General features: G+C 43.2%; 1 protein-coding gene and 1 pseudogene across 1 annotated transcript in view; one reads left to right on the forward strand and one right to left on the reverse strand.

Annotated features, from left to right (window-relative positions):
- Window positions 1–2967: 2967 nt before the first annotated feature.
- CCDC3 (coiled-coil domain containing 3) overlaps window positions 2968–25954 on the reverse strand; it is a 102437-nt gene continuing 79450 nt past the window's right edge. The window contains exon 3 of the mRNA XM_019634319.1: window positions 2968–5613. Coding sequence (XP_019489864.1) covers window positions 5338–5613 — 276 coding nt within the window. The 3' untranslated portion in view covers window positions 2968–5337. The remainder of the gene's footprint in view (window positions 5614–25954) is intronic.
- On the forward strand, window positions 10153–10619 carry LOC109377840 (transcription factor BTF3 pseudogene; annotated as a pseudogene).

Genomic DNA, 25954 nt, shown 5'->3' on the forward strand with positions numbered 1-25954 from the left:
TGCTGCTTTAAGATTCTCTTCTTGTCTTTAATTTTGACAATTTAATTATAATGTGTCTCAGTGTGGGTCTCTTTACATTCATCTTTTTTGGGAATCTGAGCTTCCTGGGTATGGATGTCTGTTTCTTTCCCCAACTTAGGGAACATTTCGGCCATAATTTCTTTGAAATACCTTTCTGCCCCCTTTTTTTCTATGTCTCTCCCTTGTCTTTCTGGGCCCCTGTAAATGTGTATATAGGCCTGTTTAATGGTGTCCCATAAGTCCCTTAAGCTATCTGCAGTCTTTTGCTCCTATGGTTGGGTGAATTTTACTGCCCTGTTGAGTTCACTGATCCTTATGACTAATCTAGTCTGATGCTGAACCTCTGTATTAATGTTTTCAGTCCAGTTATTGTATTCTTTAGCCCTGTGATCATTTTGGTCCTTTTTTATATTTTCTGTCTCTGTGTTGAAATTCTCACTTTGCTCATGCATTGCTCTCCTGACCTCAGCAAGCATATTTATGTCCATTCTTTTGAACTCTCTCTCAGGTAACATATCTGTTTCATTAAGATTTGTTTCTGGAGTTTCATCTTGTTCCTTGTTTAGAACGTGTTTCTTCCTTTTCCTTGACGCTCTGTGCTGGTTTTCGTGCATTAGATAAAACAGCCACCTCTCCCAGTCTGGACTGTACTGTTGTGTTGGAGATAAACCTCATCTATCAGATCAGCCTGGCCCATGCTCCTGGTTGTCTCTCTAACCTTTGTGATTGATCAAGCCACCTACTATCTTCCTAGTGGCTCCCAGTAGTTGAGGGTGTACCAAGACCTGTCATTGTCCCCAAAGCAAGGGTCGCAGTCACCAGTTATGTACAGGCCAGTTGGAAGCTGCACCTTCAGGCATTGGCTGAAAAAGTATGTAGTTCGGTGTCTTCCAGGGAGAAACTAGGCGGTGGGCGTTTTTGCCTGCTCCCGCTGCCTTGGGCTCCGGTCTATAGCTGCAGATGGTGCTCCTGAGCCTGTTCAGAACCTTTTCTTTGTTTGCTACATCCTGTGGGGCTCATGAATGCAAGCCCCATTAACTATCACAGCCAGGCAGTTCGGGGGCTTGTCCCTCAGGTGAAGCCACAAAAGCCGGGGCACCAGACATGTGTACAAGCTCCTTTCAGGGAGAAACTGGTGACTTGGAGCAGACTAGTGGGAGAAGGCAGGGGAGGTGTCTGACGGCTTCCCTGTGCTTGGGGAGGAATGCAGTCAGCCTCTAGATGCATGCTTAATTAGAAGGCAGCAGCTTGTGAGCAATGCAAATAGACCTCTTTCAGGGAGACTGGGAGATGGGCATATCTGTCTGCTCCTTCTATATTGAGCCCTGGGAGGGGGATAGCCTGCTAAGAGCTTCTCTGTTTGCTACAATCCTGCGGGACTCCTGAGTGGGAGCCCCATTGGCTAGCAGAGCCAGGTAATCCGGGACCCCTCTGAATCACAGACGTTTGTATAAGTTCCTTCCAGGGAGATACTGGTAACTTGAAGCTGTCTAGAGGGAGAGGGCTGGAGAAATGTCCACTGACCCCCAGATGTGTGCGAAATTAGAAGCCTGGCCCTCGGGCAGCAGCTGTTAAAGTGCGCACACAGACCCCATCCGGGGAGTGACAGAGAAGGGCATGTTCTGCCTGCTCCTTCAGCACTGGTCCTGGGGCGACAGCCGAAGTGAGTGCTGTGCCCATTAGTAACTGCTTCATGGTTTGCTGTATAGTCCTGTGGTCTAGGCACGGGGTCCAAACCGTTCACTCTATTGGTGGGGCTGATGGCAAGCGCATGTCTCAGTCTTTCCTACTCATTTTGGTGTGGGTGTATTCTTGTCCCCCGTTGTATGAGAGTCACTCAGCTCGTCTCTGGATTTCTTTTGGAGAAAACTGCCCCATGTAGCTGTTCATTTGGTGTGTCTGTGGGCGGAGGGGAGTTCAGGAGCCTTTTGTGTCACCGTCTTTAAAGACCACCTCAAAATACTTTCTATAAACTATGCTTATTATTTTTTTCCTGGGATGGGTCAATATGAGCATGGCTGGGGGATAAGGTCAGAAGTCCCCGCCGAAGAAAAGGCTTATGATGAAAGAGGGGAACCTCGGTGGAGGCAGGTTTTGAGAGGAGTGATATGAACTCAAGATAACAGGGAAAGGGTTTGACCCTGGGTAGGAGGAATGTGCCTTTCTCTGAGCAGGAAGGAAGGAGAGAAGGCTGGGCAAACCCAGACAACATACGACACACTAGGAGGCTGAGCAAGCACATTTTGGATGGACTGTATTTTCTCCGTAACTCTGGAGGAATAAATTATTGATCGTGAAAGAAAAGGAGGTGGTTCAGAAATAAGGGAAATGAGAAAGTGCTGGGGCTGGAAAAGAGGCTAAAGTTTAAGGCAAAGATTGACAAGAAAATTATATAGAATCCCACCAGATAGTCTCTTATTTCTGACATGTACTGGGTCTTTCTGGTGAGCACTTACAATAAAAATAATTACTGTAAGCAATATCTGCCAAGTGCTTGTGGAGTATCAGGCACCATGCTAAGATTTTACATGAATAATTTCATTCAATCCTCTTAACAATTTATGAGGTAGGAGTGATTATTACCTTCATTTTACAGATGAGCAAGTTTGAACAGAAGCAAAGTTGGAGTTGAATCACTGATTGGCCTAGTTATGTACATTGGACAATTTACTTATAATCTCTTGACGCCCCAGATTCCTCTTGGAGAATGGAGATCAGGAGAATTATTTTATAACATTATTAGGAATATTAAATGTGATAATATATGTGAAAGAGCCTAATACATGCTGGGTGCTTGATTGTTTTTAAACCATCACAGAATGTGGACTGTTGCTGAGCTGACAGCTGACCAGACATTGTGATCTGAGTTCGTGTTCTCTCTCCCCAGAGGAAGATAAACCTTTGTACCACAGGAGAGAGAAACCCTGTTAACTTCCACTGCCAGGCTGGTACCATAAACACATGACACATCCTGGTGTTAAAAAATAAAACATAGGGAGCTCTTGCAATAGACATGGCGGCCCAAACTGAAGTCACCAAGAAACCTCTTCCCTACCCTGGGTGTGGCCCTCCTGCTAGCAGCTTGTGACTCCTGGGGACTGTATTGAAAGATTCTAGATTGTATCTGCCTCTTGCTTATTATGTGACTTTGGCTAAGTCACTTGGCCTCCTCGAAGCACAAAGTGGAACTAAACAGTGGCCTGCATCTCAGAAATAGTGCTTATATAGGTTGTCTAATGTGTGTCAAGTTCCGGTGAGTACTTATAATGGGAGTTTTCCTGCATAAAAAATTCCCACTAGTACAATAAGCAGGTGGCAAGGGCTACAGCAAGATGATAGCACAGCAAATAATTGGGACATGAAGCGTTCCCTTTGGCCACAGATTTGAGTGTACATTTGAAGACATTGATTAATGAAGCTGCTTGCCCCTTGGGAGCAGACCAGGGTGACTGCTTTTCTGCAGGCACCTTGAGAGATGAGAACCCTGGGAGAGACAGAGTTAGGCCACTTCCAGTGGGAAACAGAGGGAGCCTTGAGCTCAGTGTCCTCAATGCCCCAGGTGTTGCCCACACACACGTCCCCCAATGGATCTAAACTGCCTTTCCAGGGCAAAGCTGGAAATCTTGAAATCCCCCTGACCCCAGAGAAACACATCACTTTACTGTTGTGGCTGAAATATTGCTCATATTTATTGAAAAGACAGAACGTAAGGCACCTGTAGAGACCCAGCTTCCACAGTTCTTCAAACATTGGCTGTAAATCACCCTTAGGCTTGTCATTCCCTTGGGTGGAAGCAAAACTGCTCTAAGGAAATGTCCTCAGGGACAATAATCTAGAAGAGGCACTTTCTACTGTACCCCACTAAGAAGCATACAGCTAATAAAGTGGTGGCAGAAGTGGGAGAATGAAGTGCTCTTGAGCAAAACGTTCCAATGCCATCCAGTCCAGGCCAGAGTTCTCGCCTGAGGCCACTGAGATGGAAGCGACACAAGGTCCAGCCTCCATACTGGCTGCCAGTGGAATGGAAATCTGCCATTTCCAATGGAGAAGGTGGCATACACAGGCCCTGTAGTGTCTTGGTGGTCTATGGGCCTCCAGTGAGGGTCCAGAAGCTTCAGTGAGGAATAGCAAGGGAGGAAAGCTCAGTTCCATCAGCAGAAGATAACCAAGAGATGGACATTCAACTGACTTGATAACACAACTGGGACTTGATCCAATATGCCTAAGTCAAGAGCTCAAGTGTCAGCTATAGTGAACACTCTACTCTCTACTTGCAGTGCTGTCTTTAAAGGTTTCTTTCCAAAGAGGAGGAAATGTTTAGCTTGCATACAGGTGCACTCCTGACATGTGGGAGGGTGTGCAAACATTAATCCAGGCAAGGTCAGTCCTGGCGGGTGGAAAGCATTTCCATAAAGCAGCAGAGAGTGGAACAGCTGGAACAAGCTGCTTGGGAGCCTGATTCCAATAGGTAAGGAGGTGTCTTTAAAGGACAGAAGTCCACAGCATACTGGGGCAGCTCACCTTGAATTCAGAAAAACTGGAAGAAATGACTTGGAAAATAAGAAGGCAGAATTTAGCAATGGCTGAGCTGTTGCTCAGGGTTTTCCAACTTAGGAACGTGGTGTGATGAAATAGGACGGGTCCATAAAGGCCATGCCCCGCTCGATTACAGTGACCCATTCAGGTTCAGCTCTGGGGAGTTGGTGCTGGTAATCGGGTATCTTTTGAGTGACCTGCCGTCCAACTCAATTTTCTTACCTGTGATGAGCTCATTAAGTCCTAATATGCCTCAGCTGTGAGGAAATAATGGCTGGAGTAGGGAGACCCTACACATATTTACTGGGAGGCATCCTTGGGTGCTTTGTAAGGCCACCATCCTCCTTCCAAAGATCTGGAAAATGAGACACCCATGACTTGATTCAGATCACTCCTCAAAACTAGTAGTTGTTCCAGAGCACAGAGCTGAGGCCACACTGCCTCCCTTTTGAGATAAAAGCCAAGCCCCTTGACATCTTATATCTAGAGAGTGTAAGATGTTCTTTCCCCAATCTGCACTTTGCAGGCCACCGTGGAACCTGAAGACAGACCCTCCAGGATGCTGCTGCCTCTGGGCTCCAAGTGTTGTCTGGACCAGGCCAGGTGGGGCAGCAGGGCTCACCCTTCAAACCAGCCAGACACTACCAAATGCATAGGAAACATATCTTCGATGTTTCCTATGTGAACTATGGGCATACCCAACACCACCATCGCTTGCCCTTCCCAAGCGAGAGGCAACATGCCCCGGGGGGTGCTGGGTGGTGCACCCTGGGGTCACTGCTACCCCCGCAGGTAGGTGCTGCCTGCGGGCTCCCTCCCTAGGGCATTGATGTGCGGGATGGCTCCTGCTGTGGCCGCCAGCTTCTCACTGAGCTTCTGGTTCACCAGTTCCAAGTGGCGGCCATTTTTCCGCGCCTGCCGCAGGGACCTTTTGACCTTCTTCACGCGGTCGCGGAGCTGCCTGTTCCGCTTCTCAAGTGTGGCCACCTTCTGCTGCAGCTTCTTGACGTGGTCCTCCTCCTCAAACAGGGCCTTCTGCACCGAGGAGCACATGAGCTGTGGAAATAAATGCCGTGGAGAGAGTGGCAGGTGAGGTTCAGAAAACTGGCCCAGGTGAGCGTCCCTGTGTGCTGCCCAGCAACACAGACACCCCGCATGAGTGTTCATCAGTTTCACCCTGTGACCCTGACCTCAAACAGACACACAGCTCCTCTTGTGCTTTCTCTAATTGGGTTCCTTGGATGATTTCAAAAGATATTCTAAATATGTCACTCCTGTCTAAAAGGAAAGAGCTCCAGTGAATCAAGAAATATAGAACCAAAACCCAAGACAGAAAAATGCACAAAGAATACAGGTAGTTCACAGGAGAGGTAATGTAAATCTCTCTTAAACACAGGAAAAGCAGCTCAGCCTGACTTGTAGTAAGATAAATGCAAAAGAGAGCCCCAATGGATTGCTATGTTTCATGGGTCGGTAGAATGACGGAGTCAGGATGTGGGGAAATAGGCGCCCTCCCCTACCGTAGATAGAGTGTAAACTGCTGTAAAGAGAGATAGACTATATCTATCAAAATGATAGCTTCATCAACCCTTTGATCTAGTCACTCTGGGGCTTTTTCTCATAGAAATACTCCCACATGTGCAGACTGCCACCTGCACAAACATGACAGTATTGTTCTAGATACAAGGTCAAGAGTGATGTTAGCATCACGGTGACCTAAGTCATCCCTCATTTTTGTCCTGCCCTCCAACAACAAACATTTGGCATCCATCCATGAACAAAAGTGCCTTTGTGGGAGCTGTGAGATCCAGCGACCCTACTGCAAGGGACCCGGGGGAGTCTCACCCACCCGTGCATCCAACAGACCTCGGTCCCCTGCTTGTGGTGCATGAACTGGCTCCAGCCCCTCTCAGGCCCATATAGGAGACACACAGGTGGCCAACAGGTACACGAAAATGTATGTGACATCACTAGTCATCAGGGACACGCAAATCAAAACCACAGTAAGGTAACACCTCACACCTGTTAGGATGGCTGTCATCAAAAAGATAAGAGATAGGGTTAGGGTGCAAGAGGGTGACAGGGGAAGATCCTGAATTTACCTCCTCTCATGGACACACCAAATCTACAGCTACATACAGAACAGTTTCCTATGAAAGAAACCCAATAACTAGATGAGCGACTTCGACACATCAGACAAATGAGAAAAAACCCCACATTGAAACGGGAAACAGGCCAAGACATAATCTTGCCATAAATTCCCTGGTGTGATGGCCCACAAGTGGGAGGGAACACATACTCCCAGCTTCTCCCTGAGGAATGAAGAGTTTGAACCACACACTGGGGACTCCCAACTTTTAAAGCCTGGACCCAAGAGATGAAGCCCCAAAGAAAACCCTCAGGGCTTGTGTCCACAAGGCTCTAGCAAGCTGAGAAACAGGTCTTAAAGGCTGGCACACACCCACATGAGGGCCCAGCACAGAGGATACAAACTGAAAACACCCCATCTTTCTGTGAAAGAGCCCTATTTACTTATCTTAAAACTTCACCCTGATGGGGCTTCTAATTAAAGTACACATCTGGAGGCCTACTGCAACATACTCCAAAGACCCCAGACTTGGCTTTGGCCTTGCTCAAGGTCATGGGTAGCACTCATAAAGGAGCTTGTGCACACCTCTGGTGGTCCAGTGGTTGCAGCTGTGCCCAGGGGACACCACTTGATCACCTGGTTCTGGTGGCCAGTGGGCTTACCTTCGCAGATGCCATAGGACTGTAAAAAACAGAGAAACAGTTCTTAATCAGCTACCCACCTCAGAGCACAGTGGGGGTGATGTTGTAGGTTATACATTGCCACCCTCTGTGCTCTGGCCCCTGAGAAACCAGGGTCTTCATGCATGTCAGTGAGCACACACTGCCAAGGCACTACGGGAGCAGAAGTCATGGATGACCCAGCTCCTCTCCCAAGATGCCCCCCTGAATTGCTATGCCAGCCAGGAGAAGTACTGTTTGGAGACTAATGTAACTTTCAAGATTTTGCTTCTTGTTGATAATGCCCCCTGATATCCTCCTTTTATTGGTCATTTTCATCCCAATGTCACAGTGCTGTTTCTCTCTCCAAATGCCACTTTTTTTTATCCATTGAGGTATAGCAGTTTTTAAAGCCGGCTACCTGAGGGGGACCTTTGCCAAAGCTATTGCTGCAACCAAGGAGACACTGATGCCATTCTGGAAGGATGACATCGTCCATGACTGAATCAGTAGGCTTGCTTGGGCTTGGGGTGATGTCTCCAAGGAGTATATGAATGGCATCTTGAGTAAGAGGTTCGCTCATGACTTCAAAGGATTTTCCAAGGGTAAGGAGGTTGAAAAAAATCACCAAGGCTGAGTTTGAGATGGCACACAACTGTGACCTGGGTGAGGATGAGGGTGACACTGGGGACACTATAGGGGGAGCCTGAGGAAATGACTAATGAGGACTTGTAGCAACTGGACAGGAGCACATAGTTAATGAGCCCCAAGAAAATACACAGCGAAAGGTTGAGCAGAAGCTTTTGCAGACCTCAACAAGCCCCTAAAGACGTTTAAAAACATGGACCTCAACACTGAAAGGTTTTCATCAACAGAGAGGAATGTTCATCGTACATTATCTGCTTGTAAGAAAACTTATGATGACAAAAAAGAAACCCAGCAATAACTATAGACATATTTCTGAAACAGGTGACAACCTCCTCGAGAGGGGCCTCAGGTCCTTCAGGAGGCGTTCCAGAAAGAGCCATCGTTGTCATAGGAGATGAGGGCATCATGTGTGTTACTGACCTGAAGACCTTGTAGTGGGACAAGGTGTGATGTGAAGCCAGTGATATTGGTGATCCTGACTCTGTGTAGGCCGAAGCTAGTGCGTGTGTTTCTTAGTTTTTAAACTTTTTTTGTTAAAAACTAAAAAAAAAATTTTTAAATGTTTTAATAGAAGAAAGCTTACAAGAATATAAAGAAAAAGTATTTTTGTACAGCTGTACAATGTCTGCGTTTTACTAAGCTAAGTGTTATCACAAAAGTAAAAATTGTAAAGTTTATAAAGTAAAAATGTTACAGTAAGCTAAGGTTTATTATTGAAGAAAGAAAACGATTTTTCTATAAATTTAGTGTAGCCTGAGGGTACATATTTGTAACGTCTCCGGCAGTGTACAGCCATGTCCTAGGCCTTCACTCACTCACCACTCACTCACCCAGAGCAACGTCCAGTCCCCCAAGCTCCATTCATGAAAAGAGCCCTATGAGGGTACCATTTTTTATTTTTTATACTGTAGTTTTATTGTATCTTTCTGTTTAGATACACAAATACTTACTTTTGTGTTGTAGTTGCCTACAGTATTCAGTACAGTAGCACACTGTACAGGTTTGTGGCCTGGGTGTGTGGTAGGCTATACTATCTAGGTTTGTGTAAGTGCACTCTATGATGTTTGCACAATGACAAAAATCACCTGCTGACACATTTCTCAGAATGTATCCCTGTCCTTAAGCAATTCCCAAGGGTAGTAAGGTGGAGGCTTAATCACATATAAAGCCATTATGAAAGTTAAAAGATAAAAGTAATAAAAATAACTACAATGATTTATTAATGGATACAAAGGATACCAAGATGTAAACTGTGACTTCAGAAACCCAAAACATAAAATGAGTTGGGGAGTAAAAAGTAAAGCTTTAGAATGCATTTGAAAATAAGTTACAAACTTAAAATTGACTTAGAGATATAAGTAGTTTGATGAAAGCCTTATGGTAACAACAAAGCAAAAACCTATAGTAGATACACAAAAGATAAAGGAACCTAATCATACCACTACAGAAATTCATCAAATCACAAAGGATCAGAAGAGTTAGAAAACTGCTAGAAATAATGACCAAATGGTAGTAAGTCCATACCAATCAGTAATTTCTTTGAATGTAAATATAAATTGTCCAATCCAAAGATGCAGAATGGCTGAATGGATTTAAACAAACAAAAAAAGACTTGCTACAATTATATGCTCGCTACAAGAAACTCACTTCAGCTTTAAGGACAAACACAGACTGAAAGTGGAAGGATGGAAAAAGACATTCCATGCAACAAGAACCCAAAATAAGCTGACGTAGCTACACTTGTATCAGACAAAGTAGACTTTACAACAAAGACAAAGAAGAACATAATGCAAATGGTATCAATCCAACAAGAGGATATAACATTTGTAAATAGTTATGCACCCAATATAGGAACACCTAAATATATAAAGCAAATATTAACACCTAAAGGTACAAACAGCAATACAAAGGCAAAAAACAAAGATCAGAAGAGAAATAAATGAAACAGAGACTAAGAAGACAATAGAAAAGATCAGTAAAACTAGGAGTGGGCTTTTTGAAAATATAAACAAAATAGACAAACTTTTACCTAGACTTACCAAAAACGAAAGAGAGGAGACTCAAAAAATTAAAATCTCTTCTAGCTGCCATCCTGCATCCCTGCGTTTATTCTCAGCTGACCTGCCCAAGATGCCCTGAGCACCAACCCTAGGCCCCCACATGGCCCCATTCCTCTCCAACAAGATGAAAGAAACTATCATGAATCAGGAGAAACTCGCTATACTTCAGGCACAGGTGCACATTGGTGGGAGAGGAACTCTCGCAGAAAGAAGGTGGTCCACAGAACAGTACAGCAGATGATAAAAAACTTCTGTTCTCCTTAAAGAAGTTAGGGGTAAACAATATCTCTGGTACTTAAGAGGTGAATATGTCCACAGACCAAGGAACAGTGAGCCATTTTAACAACTCTAATGCCTGGGCCTCTCTGGCAGCAACACTCTCACCATCACAGGCCACGCTGAAGTCAAGCAGCTGACAGAAAGGATACCCAGCGTCTTAAACCAGCTTGGTGCACACAGTCTGACTAATTTAAGGAGACTGGTTGAAGCTCTGCCCAAAGCATCTGTGGATGAAAAAGCAGTTCTTGTACCAGAGAGGAAGATGGTAATAAAGTTCCAGATCTTGTGGAGAATTTTGATGAGGCTTCCAAGAGTGAAGCAAACTGAATTGAATCAATTTAAGAAGATAAAACTTGAAGAAGTTACTGGGAGCTGCTATTTTATATTATGACTGCTTTTTAAAATTTTATTCATGGATCTGATAAATCTCAATCTTTAATATTTTTAAGCCCAAGCCCCTTGGACACTGCAGCTCTTTTCAGTTTTTGCTTTTACACAAATCATTCTTTGTAGCTAATTAAAGTGAAGAAGCTTGGGAATAAAGTTTGAAACAAAGGTTAATAAAGTTCTTAGCCTAGTAAAAAAATTAAAATCAGAAATGAAAGAGGAGATGTTACAATTTATACCACAGAAATACAAGGATCATAAGACACTACTAGGAACAATTAATTACATGCCAACAAACTGGAAAACCTAGAAGAAATGGATAAATTCCTAAATATACAACCTAAAAAGAATGAATCATGAAAAAAGAGAAAATCTGAACAGACCAATTACTAGTAAGGAGATTAAATCAGTAATCAAAAGTCTCCTAAGCAACCAGACAGTTTCACTAGTGAATTCTACTAAGCATTTAAAGAAGAATTAACGCCAGTCCTTCTCAAACTGCCCCTCCCGCCCCCCCCAAAAAAATAGAAGAGGAGGGAACACTTCCAGATTCATTTTACAAGGCCAGCATTACCTAGACCAGACAAAATGACACAAGAAAATTATAGGCCAATATCCCTGATGAACACAGATGCAAAAATCCTCAAAATATTAGCAAACTGCATTCATCAATACACTAAAAGGATCATATACCATGACCAAGTGGGATTTATTCCAGGGATGCAAGGTTGGTTCAAGATCCACAAATCAGTGAACGAGATACACCAAACAAACAAAATGAAGGATAAAAATCAATAGTTGTAGAATAAGCATTTGACAAAACATCCATTTATGATAAAAGCTATCAACAAAATGAGTATAGAGGGAATAAATAGACCTCAGCATAATAAAGGTCATATATAACAAGCCCACATCTAACATCATAATCAGTGGTGAGAGGCTGAAAGCTTTTCCTCTAATCAGGAACAAGACAGGGAGGTCCACTCTTGCCACTTTTACTCAATATAGGACTGGAAGTCCTAGCCACACAGAGCAATTAGGAAAGAAAAAGAAAAAGCATTCAGATTCAAAAGGAAGACATAAAACTGTGACTGTCTGCAGATGACATGATATTACATATAGAAAATCCTAAAGAATCCATTAAAAAATAAAACTAAAAACTATAAACAAATTCAGTAAAGTTGCAGGATACAAAATCAATATAGAAAAATCTGTTGCATTTTATAAATTAATGACAATCAGAGAATTTAAGAAAATACAATTCACAATCACATCAAAAAGAATAAAATACCCAGGAGTAAATTTAACCAAGTAAGTGAAAAATCTGTACACTAAAAACTATAAAATATTGATTAAAGAAAGTGAAGAAGACAGATAAATGGAAGGATAGTCCATACTGATGAATTGGAAGAATTAATACTGTTTAAATGTCCATAGTACTACCCAAAGCAATATACAGATTCAGAGCAATCCCTATCAAAATTCCAATGGCATTTTTTCACAGAAATAGAACAAACAATCCTAAAATTTGAATGAAACCTCAAAAGACTCTAAATATCCAAAGTAATCTCGAGCACAAGAACAGTTGGAGGCATTACACTCCCTAATTTCAAACTGTAGTAATCAAAGTATAGTAATCAAAACAGTATGGTGTTGGAATAAAAACAAAGACACAGATCAATGGAACAGAAGAGAAAGCTCAGAAATAAGTCTACACATTTAAGGTCAAGTAATTTATGATAAAGGAGCCAAGAATATACAATGGGGAAAGGCTAGTCTCTTCAATAAATGGTGTTGATAAATGGCCAACCACACACAAAAGAATGAAACAGGACCACTATCATACACCATCAATTCAAAATGGATTGAAGACTTGAACAGAAGACATGAAACCATAAAACTCCTAGAATAAAACATAGCGGTAAGCTCCTAGACATTTGGTCATGGTGATGATATTTTGGATTTGGCAACAAAAGAAAAAAATCAGCATTTGGACTATATCAAACTGAAAAGCTTCTGTACAGCAAAGGAAACCATCAACAGAGTGACAAGACAATGTATGGAATAGAAAAAGAATTTGTAAACTGTATATCTGATAAGGGGTTAATATTTAAAACCTACAAAGAACTCCTACAACTCAATAGCAAAAAACCCAAATAACCCAATTAACAAATGGGCAAAACCTGAATAAACATTTCTCCAAAAAAGAAATATGAAAAGCCAACAGCTACATGAAAAGATGCTCAACATCACTAGTTATTAGGGAAGTGCAAATGAAAACCACAATGAGATATCACCTCATACCTGTTAGAATGGCCATTATCCAAAAGACAAGAGATAACAAGTGTTGACGAGGATGTGGAGAAAAGGGAACCCTTGTGCAGTGTTGGTGGGATTGTAAATTGGTACAGCAACTATGGAAAACAGTATGGAGGATCCTCAAAAAATTAAAAATAGAACTACCATATGACCCAGCAATCTCACTCCTGGGTATTTATCCAAAAGAAAAGAAAACAGGATCTCAAAGAGATATCTGCATGTCCACGTTCATTGCATGAGTCACAATAGCCAAGATATATGGAAACAACCTTAGTGTATGTCAACAGATGAATGGATAAAGAAGAGGTGGAATATATGGACAATGGATTGTTATTCAATCATGAGAAAGAAGGAAGTCCTGTTTGAGTTTGCAACCACATGGTTGGAGCTTGAGGGCATAATGCTAATGAAATAAGTCATACAGAGAAAGACAAGTACTGTATCACTTATACGTACAATCTAAAAAAGCTAAACTCAGAAACTGAGTAGAACAATGCTTGTCAGCAAGTGCGAGAAATGGGGAGATGTTGGTCAAAGTTACGAAGTTTGAGTTATAAGATGAAAAGTCCCGGGGATCTGATGTGCAGCATGGTGACTGTAGTTAACAATACTGCAGTGTACATTCAGACATTTCTAAGAGTAAATCATAAATGTTCTCACCACAACAAAAGAAATGGTCATTTAAGTGACGTGACAGAAGTGTTAGCTAATGCTACAGAGGTAATCATTTTGCAGTAGATAAATGTATCAAATCAACACACTGTACACCTTAAACTTATACAAGGTTATAGGCCAGTTATCGCTCAATAAAGCTAGGTGGGAAAAGATTGAAAACAATCTAAAAATGCTCATCAAGAGAGGTCTGGTTCAATAAATTACAGTAAATCCACACAGTGAAGACATCTGCCATCTTTAAAAGAACTGGGCAGCTTCATATGAATGGTACTGTAGCAATATCTAAGGTTGCTAATATGAAATCAAGGTGCAGCAAGGTGAGATATGAGAATGTAACATGTAGATTCCAAGTCTATCTAGGCTGAAACATGCATATACTGTCTTGGGAAGAATATATTTTAAAAAATGGGAAGAATGACTGTGTCTAGGGGACATAGGGGACAAGGATGAGAGGATTTATTTTCACTGTGTACCCTTTTGTATTTTCTGAATTTTGAACTATATGCTAGTATTACCTTTATTTAAAAAAAAACAACTCACCTCCCATCTTTCTCTTCTCTCACCCATTCTACACGCTGCTATCAAGAGTGATGCTTCTAAAGTAAGGCTTGAGCTGCACGTTGCCTCTGCTTGGAAATGTCCGTTGAGCTCTACGAGATACACTGCAATACAGAGCCAGCTGCCTTGGTTTCAAGTCCTGCCTCTTCCACTGAGGAGCAGGATGACCTTGGCAAGCCTCTGAAGCTCAGGGTAGTGATCTGGGCTGCACCCGTAGGACTGAAGGAATTGTCCCCCAGCTTCTTGGCATGCTGACAACCCTCCACTGAGTCTCTCTCCAGACACTGGCCCTGACATAATGGAGCTGCCTCACTCCTGTCACAGATCCTTCCCCAGGGACCCACATCCAAGGACTGGAATAAAAGCCAGGATGTGAAACATCTCTCAAGGGCCCTCCCCGCCTCAGTGTGTCCCTGGGGTAGGCTGCAGCCTTTGCTAAGACTGCATGGCAGTCCAGCTTCTCCTTCCAGGCGAGTCCTGCTCTTCTCTCCTTCCCTTCCCTACCTCAGGTGTTGAACCCAGAAGTCTCTCAAAATAAAAAGAACAAAAACAAACACCACCCACCCAACCTCATCCTCTCAGTCTTTTACCCAGAGAACCAACCTGCAACATTCAGTGTCCTTTGTGCAGTGGAAGAATCATGGTATCCATCTTATAGGGTTGTTTCCAGGATTTAATGACTTTTACTTGCAAAATGCTCAGAACCATACCCTGTGCTGGTGTCTGAACGTTCGTGTCCCTCCAAAATGGGTATATTGAAATCCTAATGCCCAGTGTGATGGTATTAGGAGGTGGGGCCTTTGGGGGTGGTTAGGTCCAGAGGGCTGAACCCTCATGAACGGGATTAAGGTCCCTATAATAGAGACCCCAGAGAGCTCCCTTACCCCTTCCGCCATGTAAAGATGAGAAGTCTGAGACCCGGAAGAAAGCCCTTACCCAACCATGCTGGCACCTTGATCTCAGACTTCCAGCCTCTAGAACTGTGACAAAATAAATTCTGTTGTTTATAAGCCACCCAGTCTGTGGAATTTTGTCATAGCAGCCCAAATGGACTAAGACACCCTGCTACACAGTAAATGTTAACTAAATGTTAGTTACTATTATGGGATCTTTAAAAACCCATCACCTTAGTGACTGGACCTGGCTTAATCTCCAGTCTTATTTTTCATCCTTCTATTCAAACACATTAGGCCCAAAGCAACCTGACTCCTAGCTGTCCTGGCTGCTCTTTCAGAATGTATTAGGCCTCTGCCATGCCTTTCTTCCTTCCTCCTGGAGGACTGTCTCCCCGACCTCTGTCTGGCAATCCTATAACCATTCTGTGGGACCCACTCCATGACATTTTCCACAGGGTCTCCAGCTGTACATGTTTCCTGCTCCTGCGTCTCCATAGCACCCCTACAGCTAACAAATAGCACTGAGCGTACAGTCCCTGCCCCAGCATATTGCTAATTTCTGAAAGTCTACTCCACCTCGGTCTTTGTAGCCTTGTCGCCCTGGTCATTTTAGGGATACAACACAAAATCTGAATCAAGTGATGTATTCCAAAAATACCTGTCATTTAATTATGAGCTTTGGCCTCCTGGACCCACTACTGTTCTGGGTGAGAAAATGTGCACAATATTGCCCTCTTTTGGCCAAAAGGAGCACCCTCGAAGAGAAGATGGGCACCGGAGACTGGAGACGTCATTGCAGTTGACCCTTGAACATCGCGGGGTCTACCGGTGCTGATACCTGTGCAGTTGAAAATCTGCATATAACTTTTGACTCCCCTAAAACCTAGCTGTCCCTAGGTATCTGTGGGGGATTGGTTCCAGAACCCCCGCTGATACCAAAGTCTGCAGATGCTCAAGTCCCCTATATAAAATGGTACAGATCAATGTATACAGTCGGCCTTGCGCATCTGTGGACTCCCACCTACAAAACAAAAATAGTACAGGTATTTATTTTTTTAAGTCAACATGTAAGTGGACTCACACAATTCAAACCCATGTTGTTCAAAGGTCAACTGTATTTATATTTATTTATATGACCAAATATTTTCTATATAACTGAGGGTTCAATGTGGCCAAGTTCTAGGCTACGCACTTTATAGCCACTCTCATTAAATTACTGCCTTTCTAAGAGTTATAGTAGACGCTTCACCAAGAACAGGATGCAAGAGTCCAAGCAAAGTCCATTAAAACGAGAGGACTGAGTTTTTTCACGGTTATTTGTTCAAAGTTTGAAAGGACAGAATCTAGTATGCTGGAACATAGAAGAGAAGATTAAGCCATGTTTTATGATGCTCTTCAAAAGCAGTGTTTTAAAATAATAAAAGCAAAGAATGGGATGCAACAATATCTGTATTCTTGGTGGGACTTCAGTGATTGTTTCTAATACATCAGCCATGTTCATAGGCATCCCTTAGACCAAGGGGCCAGCTGTTCCCCAATCTAGAGAAGCTAAAAGAAGAGGAGGACCGCCTTGATGATGGCCTGAAGAAACCACCATGGAACCAGGGGACACCTGAAAGTGTGTGTGTTGCGGGGGAGGGTAATTATTAAGATGGGATGGATAGGATGACGAGTTCCTTGGTGAACATTTCATTCTCAATCCCACAGCCTCTCTTTGATATGGGTAGGGTTGGAATAGCAACAGAAAGACTGAGAAGGACTCTTAGTAGCTTGTCCAATGTCAGCAGCGGCGTAGCTGTGACTCAAGGACCCCTACCCCTAACATAACAAGGTCTTCATCTCTGTGGAAAAGTGGGGGGTGTCTCCAAGAAGGGAGACCTTTGGCCCTAGGAATAGAGGTTAACTCCATAAAATGATGAAACCACTGCCAACAGTACCTCAAGGAGGCCTCCTGAATCCTGTCCATCACCTCAAAAGGAAATTCCTTTTGTCATTAAGAAAGCAGGAATTTCTTGATGTTCATTGCAGCTTTATTTACGCTGGCAAAGACATGGAAACAACCAAAGTGTCCTTTGATAGATGATTGGATAAAGAAGATATGGTATATATACACAATGGAATACGATTCTGACATAAGAAAAGATGAATTAGTGCCATTTGTGACGACATGGATAGATCTTGAGATTATTATGCTAAGTGAAATAAGTCAGACAGAAAAAGTCGAGAACCATATGATTTCACTGATATGTGGGATATACAATGGAAAGTAACAAAGGAACAAGACAAACAAATAAACAAAAACTCATAGACATAGACAATAATTTAGTGGTTACCAGAGGGTAAAGGGGGCGGGGGGTGGTAGATGAGGGTAAACGGGGTCAAATATGTGGCAATGGAAGGAGAACTGACTCTGGGTGATGAACACACAATGTGATATATAGATGATGTATTATAGAATTGTACACTTGAAACCTATTACTAACCATTGTCACCCCAATAAACTTTACATTTTTTTAAAAAAAGAAAACAGGAATTTCTACGCAAGAGCTGTGCTTTCAAATATGTGTGTTCCTCTAAGAAACTGTCCCTACTCTGGAATACTCTCCAAATGACATAAGTCTCTTTAGAAAACTGCTTTTAAAAATATATATTTATAAACGGTCAAGACATATCACTTGCTCATTTAGCTTTGTGGTATTTTTTTTGTAAGCTGAGGAGGCAGAAAAGCCAGGCCAAGCTGAAACAGGTAGTTTGCCATTTTCTTTGAAGAAGAACCGAAGAGAAACAAATTATTGTGTTGGGTGGCCCTGAAGCAACAGATTCCTAACACTGAGCTCCTGCCTCAGGCCCAAGTCACACCAGCTCTGACTGCTAAGGAGGAGAAAGCACTGGTCTGGCAAATGTCTGAACACCCCCAGGGCAGGGTTCTTTTACTCTGGAAAGCTCCACATGGCAGAAGGGGGGCTTGCTACAGGGTGGATGAAAAGATTGTCACAGGGGAGCCTGCTCTTCTATTCTCAATAAGACAAAAGGTACACTGGCATACCGATTCTTTATCTTTTTAAATTAAGCCATTTTAAAACTGGAAAAGCAACATATGTTTATTACAGAAAAACCAGAATTATGGACCAAAAAAAAGGATAATTAAAGTCATCTACTTCTATTGCAGAAATAGGCACTGTTGACATTTTGATATAGTTCTTCCTAGGATTGTTTCTATGGGTATAGATAAGTATTTTAAACAAATTTGGAATCATACCACTATTCAATTTTCTGTTCTACTGTTTTCCCTGTGGCGTTTTATCATGACCATTTTCCAGACTTCCGTTTGTACACTTCCACTGGGCATTCGCAGGAAGCTGGGGGAAGCTGAGTCAGGTGGCTGTGCCTGGCCACCACAGATTGCAAGACTGGATCCCAGCTGTTAGTCCTCTCTCCTTCTGACCACACGCTGATGGGGAAGGATGCCAGCATGGGCATTTTTGCATCTGTGAGGCTGAGTGATCTTAGTGTGGTCTTTTTTTTTTGGGGGGGGGTCACCTATCTCAATGACAGGACAAACCTGTGGAGAGTGTCTCCCCTGTGCCTTTACCTAAAACCTTCCCGTGTGTTCCCTGGTCTCCCCAGGAAGCTCAGGTGCTGTGGGAAACTTCCACAATCAAGATCATGAAAGGTAAAGTCTGTATGTGTTACCATATAGACTCACCCCTAAACCATATAGAACCCAGATACCAAATGCACATACCTCCACATAGATGCACATAGAATCACCTCCAAATGATTTGTAAAGAAATCATTTTTAAATACATAGTTTCAGCTTCCATATGTTCACTCATTCCAGCAAGAAGCATTATTATTCCATGCCTGGGACTGTAGGGTGCAGAAAGTTTTCCTGAATTATTCTGCAATATACCAGTAATCTCTATAACTAGCTAAACAAAAAGTGTATTAAAATTTACTATTTTAAATACTCACTGAGAGGATTCTTGTCTTCACAGCTGCTTTCAATTTAAATAACCACCAATAAAGACAAGACAGTGGATTTTCTGAAATGTTAAAAATGAGGGAAGGAGCCTTGCCTTTTTAACATTTTGTTCCTATTCTTGGGATTCAAAACAGAAAAGGAAGAAAAACAAAATCGAAAGCAGGAGTCAGGCAACTATGGCCAAATCCAGCCCACCACCTGCTTTTGCAAATAAAGTTTTATTGGGGCAGCACCGTGTTCATTTGTTTACATATTGTCTATGGTTACTTCCATGCCACAGTGGCACAGTTGAGTGGTTGTGACAGACTAATCCAAAAGGCCTAAAATATTCACTGTCTAGCACTTTGCAGGAAAGAATTCCCAGACCCTCATCTTGACATGTGCAAATGGAGAAGCAAAGGTAATAGCTGACAACTGGATGAGTTCGGGGAGGGGGGGGGGAACGGTGACAGCCAAAGAACGAAAGAAGGGAAAGGCAAAAGGAAAAACATCTGTAGCCAAGTCCCCCAGGACCCTCACTGGCCACACCTCACCTTTTTCACACTTTGAAAACACTGGTTTGTGATTACCACTTTGGGCGGCCAGGTCTTAGCTCAGGTTCTCAACAATCCCTGTCAGCAGGGGTCCTTTTGACCCCATCTCCACAGACTGCTGCCAACTACAACTCTCCAGATGGAAATGAGTGATTAGCTCTTTCCAGAATGGCGAGCCAACTGTTTCTAACATGCTTCCCCAGTGACACTGGAAAGATAGCTTTCTAGAACCTACAAATGTGTACTGCTCAGAACATCAGTGCGGCGATCAGGAATTCACTCTGGTCATGCAACTTGTCAGTTCAGAAATGTTTACATTGCACCATTTTCTGACCCAGCCAAGGGCAGAGGCCAAGATTGCTCCACTCTGTGTGATTCAGGGACCCGTGGGGTGTTGGTGGTCAGCCCACAGGCCTCAGCCCAAGTGCTCTGCAGTTCTCTTGGCTCCACCATTGTTTCTAACCCCTTAGAGACAGATGTGTAAGAAGGTGGGCGGCAGAATGAAGTCAGCACAGAATGGTCTCCGACTGATTGGACACGAGTAGGCTGGATGACATCCAGAGCTACCAAAGAAGCTTCCACACCACAGCAGTGACAATAGGACGGTTTCTCAGAGGACTCCTGGACATATTCCTATGACTGAGATTCCTATGACTGTGTTTGACTTGGTAGCTGATGCTCTGCTCCACCCAAAGTCCAGAGAGTTCTCTCCCTGTGCCAGGGGCTGCAGAAGGGAAAGCAAGTGCCTCAGACCAGCTGTGGCTGGAAGGTGATGTGCATGAGCAGAGAAGAGCGGGCAGGGGGGTCAGGTAGGGCATCTGGAGGGAGCTGGGGCAGGACTGCCCTCCCCCGGCAGCACTGGCTCCACAGTTCCCCTCCTACCACTTGGCCCAGGCAAGCAGGAGGCTGTCTAGCACCTGCGGTGGGGACATGGGCAAAACTGTTCAGAATCAGGCCATGCGATTCCATCTTGGCTCCCTCATCATCTGACAGCAAGCTTTGCTTAAGTCACTGAAGCTGCCTTCGTTCCTTCTCCTCATTTATACAGCAGGGAGAAACATGCCTCCGCCAAAGACCTGCTTTGAAGATTAAATCAGATAATAGACTTGACATACTTAACATAGCACCTGGCATACAGTGAACAATAAGTGGAGCTTTCGTTATTATTATTTGTCCTGAGTTTCAGCTTTCCCGATCAATTTGCTACCCCCTGACCACACCAGACTCTCTCAAGTGGCTGCACTTTTGCATGTGTAGTTAGTTCTTGCTGCATTGCAAATCTCCATCAGCCCACATTCCTCACACTTTTATCCAACTCATGAAATTCTACTTATTCTCCAAATCTCAGTTCAAGGGTCACCTCCTTTGTGAAGCCTTCCCTGATTCCTCCAGGCAGAACCATGTTAACCATTCCCTGATTCCATCGTCAAGTTTATTGCATCATGCTCCAACTGTTAGCAAGTCTCATACTCTCATAGACTTTAAACCCCTCAAGTACAAAGGCTCTATCTTTTCATCTTTGTGTCCAGCACCTAGCAGACAGTAAGTGCTTAATAAATGGAGAGATGCAGGTTGAAATAAACAAGTTCAGTGATTTAAAAAGGGGAAGCAAACGGAAAAGCAGGAGCGACAATTGGAAAGTGAACGCTGGGGTCACCATACTCTTTATGAAGTCTTGTTTTCCAAGAAGAAAGTCAGTTTTGACTACCCATTCTGGGAAGATCACGAACTGGCTTTTTCTTTTTCTTTTTTTTTTTAACTTTATTAGAGGACAATGTGTTTTTTTCCAGGACCCATCAGTTCCAAGTCAAGTTGTTGTCCTTCAGTCTTAGCTGTGGAGGGCGCAGCTCAGCTCCAAGTCCAGACGGCATTGTCAATCTAGTTGCTGGGTCACAGCCCACCATCCCATGTGGGAGTCGAACCAGCAACCTTGTTGTTTAGAGCATGCGCTCTGAGCAACTGAGCCACCCGGCTGCCCCAGGAACTGGTTTTAAAGATCACTGACATTAGTATATTTTCCTTTCCTGACACTCTTTGTGCATCAAGATGACTGGGTTAGTTTCTATCTCCCTATACCAAATCCCACAAAAGTTGCAGGCCATGGTGGAGATGAGTAGAGACAGTGAGTTTTAGAGAGGCAATGCCAGATTACAGAAAACTTAGGTAAATTTAGGAGACGGGATCACATTTCAGAAGCTATCTCCAGAGAGTGGGGAGGAAGGGGACAGGGTCTTAGGTGGCCAAAGCTTAAATCCTGAACTGACCGCGATTGAAAGTAGGAAAAACTGTGCTGCCTTGGGTCAATTCCTGCCATCAGGGAATGGAAGTATATTGGTTAGCATCAGTTACAGAGTAATAAATTTATATCTTCAGAGAAATCCACTACAGAGTGTTGCCCAAAATGGGGTCTACATAGTTCTCATCTCATAAGATGCTTGCATGGGGATAAAAGGGTTTTATTTGGTCAAATAAAGTTCAAAAATGCTGCATATTGTGTCTCCGTTTTTGATGTAATACTCGTTAACATACCAGCTGTACATATTGGTCCTGCGTGAAATAAACCTCTGTAACTCTGTTTTACCCCAAATCTCATTTGATTATATGGCAGAGCCCTCCAACAGAGCTTGAATTGACTACAAGCGAGCAGAGATTTTGATCGTCTCAGTCTTAGAGTCACCCAGAGCCCTGGCCAGTCCATTCAGCTCTGAGTAGCTTGCTGCATTCTCCCTGGGGATTTTTTTTTTCAATGTCCATTACAAAAGTCTTTTCTTGTTATGGTTGAAAATGGTGTAAGTCTAGGAGCTTAGTAACTTCTAAAATAAATTAATTTTCAAGACAATATTTTGATGACCACTCGTTCGTAAAATGAATGAATTTCTCATTGCATCAACTGCTCTCTCTCTATATATAATTACTCAATTGTATGCATGTGAAACTCACTGACCGGAACTGAACTTGTCCCATTCTGTGACATTTCAGTCTAGTTTCTAAGCTTCTTATGGGTGAATCTGTATCTCCCCAAGGAGTTTTGCAAACGTCCTTTTCCACTAGCTATGATGTAAAGACTGGCAAGTGAATGAAAGGCCGTGGAACACTGTATCCCAGCCCCAATGCTTTTCTAGACCCACCAAGGGGAGGCAATACTGAAACACAGATGCTTGGGTACCTGGGCTGCTGGCAGCTCTCATTCAGTGCCCAGCACTTCCTGTGATGCAGTGGACAAAAGACCCCCCGATAAATTGGGAAGGAAGATGTTTTAGTTTTTTAGGCTCTCAGAAATTCGTACCAGAAAATCAGCATCATGTTAGAAGGGCCCCTCCACTAGTCCCAATTCTGCCACCGCTGAATTAGGGAACTTGCTGAGTCATGGTCCTCTCTGACCCGCTTTCACAGCCTCTGAAACACATCTTCCCACCCCTGATGCCTCTGAACAATTGGTCAGAGCTCTCTTGGGGCCAGTCACAGCCAGGACTAAGAGACCCTCCCATGAAAACAGCAGTCAGGAAACAGGCCTGCTACAGGCTTGCTGATGTGGGCATTCCCTTGGGAGGGATGGGGGTTCTTTGTGGTCACTGGAATCTCGGGTTTTGTAAAGGTCTGACCACTGGCCTTCTGATGTGTGTGTGCTCAGCCTCCAGGGTATCTCAGGCTATGGGAAAGGAAAAATGAAAGGGCTGATAAAGGAGTCTCCTCCCCCAAACCCAGCTGTTGACAGATGTGCTACCCTTGGTGTTGGAGGCCAAGTTCATTCATGCCTCTGGGTGTGCCATCGGAATACCTCTGCTGAGTGAGGTGTGCTGAGCCACTGATTGGCTCTTTAAGCTCCATGCCTCAGGTCACTGCTCCTGCCCCAGGGAACAGTAGTGGGTCATTAGCCAAGACAAAGCTTCTACCTTGCTCTGTGGACCTCTGAACTCGGTCCAGGGTGATCTCAAGGCAGTCCTCTCTGATCTCAGTACACAACCAGTGGGGCTGCTGAGAGTTGGAAGACTGAGTCCACCTAGAAGGGGACGCCTAGAGGAGAAACTGACCCAGAACCAAGGCCGGCCTGCTCCGCCCCTGCGTCTCCCCAGTAGCACTGTCACCTGACCCCTCTCTGATCTGATGTCCATTTCATTGGGGCCTCTCACAGTCACGTGTTCCAAGTATTTGGGGTTCAGATTCCAGCCCTTCTCCTGCAAAGGGCAGCTAAGGACGAGGCTCTACTTTTCCTCCTGCTGGCTGGTGTGTTTTCCTGGCATCGTCACTACTGGCTGAAAACCCCAAAGGGCTTCTGCCACTTGCCCTACTGGGGAATGTGACAGAGATTTACGAGCTGTAAGCACACTCCTATTTACTTCCCAGGTACTGAGGAGTTGTCCAGCGGCCTCATCCAGGGCCTGACTCAGCGGAAAGTCTGTTTTGAGAGAGTTTTTCAAACCTAGACACTGGCTTTTCTGCTACCGAGTCAAGACACGTGGCCCTGCACATGGAAAAGAATGACGTGAGGCTGCTTTTTGACACCACATACAAAATTAACTCAAAATGGATTAAGGACTTAAGTATAAGGCCTGAAATAATACATAGAAGAAAACAAGTATTAAACTTATGGACCCTGGTCTCAGACAGGCTTTTGTGAATTTGACCACAAAGGCAAGAGAAGTAAAAATGAATGGGACTATATCAAACTAAAAAGCTTCTGCACAGCAAAAGAAATCAACCTAATGAGAGAAGATATTTGCAAACAACATCTCCAATAAAGACCTAATATCCAAAATATATAAAGAACTCATAGAACTCAACAACAAAAAAAACAAAAAATCCAATTAAAAAATGGGCCAAGGACCTGAACAGACACTTCTCCCAAGGAGACATACAAATGGCCAACAGATAAATGAAAAGATGCTCAACTTCACTAGCTATTCGGGAAATGCAAATCAAAACCACAATGAGATATTACCACACACCTGTTACAATGGCTATTATCAGTAAGACAAGTAATAATAAGTGTTGGAGAGACTGTGGAGAAAAAGGAACCCTCATACACTGTTGGTGGGAATGCAGATTGGTGCAGCCTCTACGGAAAACAGTATGAAGGTTTCTCAAAAAATTAAGAATAGAATTACCATATGACACGGTGATCCCTCTCCTGGGTATCTACCCCCAAAAATCTGAAAACATTTGTCCATAAAGATGTATGTACCCCGATGTTCACTGCAGCATTATTTATAGTGGCCAAGACATGGAAACAACCAGTGTCCTTTGATAGATGATTGGATAAAGAAGATGTGGTACACAATGGAATACTACTCTGCCATAAGAAAAGATGAAATACTGGCATTTGTGACAACATGGATGGATTTAGAGATTATTATGCTAAGTGAAATAAGTCAGACAGAAAAGGACAAGAACCATATGATTTCACTCACATGTGGGATATAAAACTGAAAGCAACCCATGAACAAACAACACAAACAAACTCATAGACACAGTAACAGTATGGTGGTTATCAGAGGGGAAAGGGGGTGGGGGAGATGAAAAGGGTAAGGGGGGTCAAATATAAGGTGGTGGACGGAGACTTGACCTTGGGTGGTGAGCACACGATGCAATATACAGATGATGTATTATAGAATTGTACACTTGAAACATATATACTGTTATTAACCAATGTCACTCCAATAAATTAAAAAAATAAAGACAGGGGTCCTGGAACTGTCTCTCAGAGTAGAAAGAGATGGGGGTGAGATTTAGTGGGACCTTGCTTCAAACCTGGCTCTGCCACTTGCTGGCTAGGCAGTTGTTTTCCTTCTTTAATAAAGTAGAGATACTGATTATATTGTTCAGAATATGCAGAGTCCTTTGGAGCCTTAAAACTACTAAATGTTGACTGTTATTCTTACTCTGTCAATAACATCATGTCTCAGAATCAATTCTGTCAATATTTTATTAAGTAAAAATAATATTGGAAAACCTTTAAACAATAGGTGACACACAGAGACTAAAGCACAGTGATGTGTTTCGGCCAACTTGCAAAGGCTGCCCTTTATGGCTTGGTATCTGGTACAAGTCTTTGCAAACTTGAAAGCTTCAATAACATGGTCAGGGCAAAATTTACATGTGAGAGGCATTAGATTATAGCATACTTCCCAGCACAAGGTTATGACCACACCCGGTGACAAATAAAAAATGGTTATTAGCTGGGAGAAGAAGTTTTAAATATGCCTTAATTGTTCCATTATACAAACAACCTACATTACTCTTAGCCACCTCTTCAACAATTTGCTGTTCCATTTTTCTGGGATGCCATTCCACGACTGCATGGCAGGTTCA

The sequence above is a fragment of the Hipposideros armiger genome, unplaced genomic scaffold, assembly GCF_001890085.2.
Source record: "Hipposideros armiger isolate ML-2016 unplaced genomic scaffold, ASM189008v1 scaffold_1583, whole genome shotgun sequence".
In the NCBI taxonomy this organism is placed as follows: domain Eukaryota; kingdom Metazoa; phylum Chordata; class Mammalia; order Chiroptera; family Hipposideridae; genus Hipposideros; species Hipposideros armiger.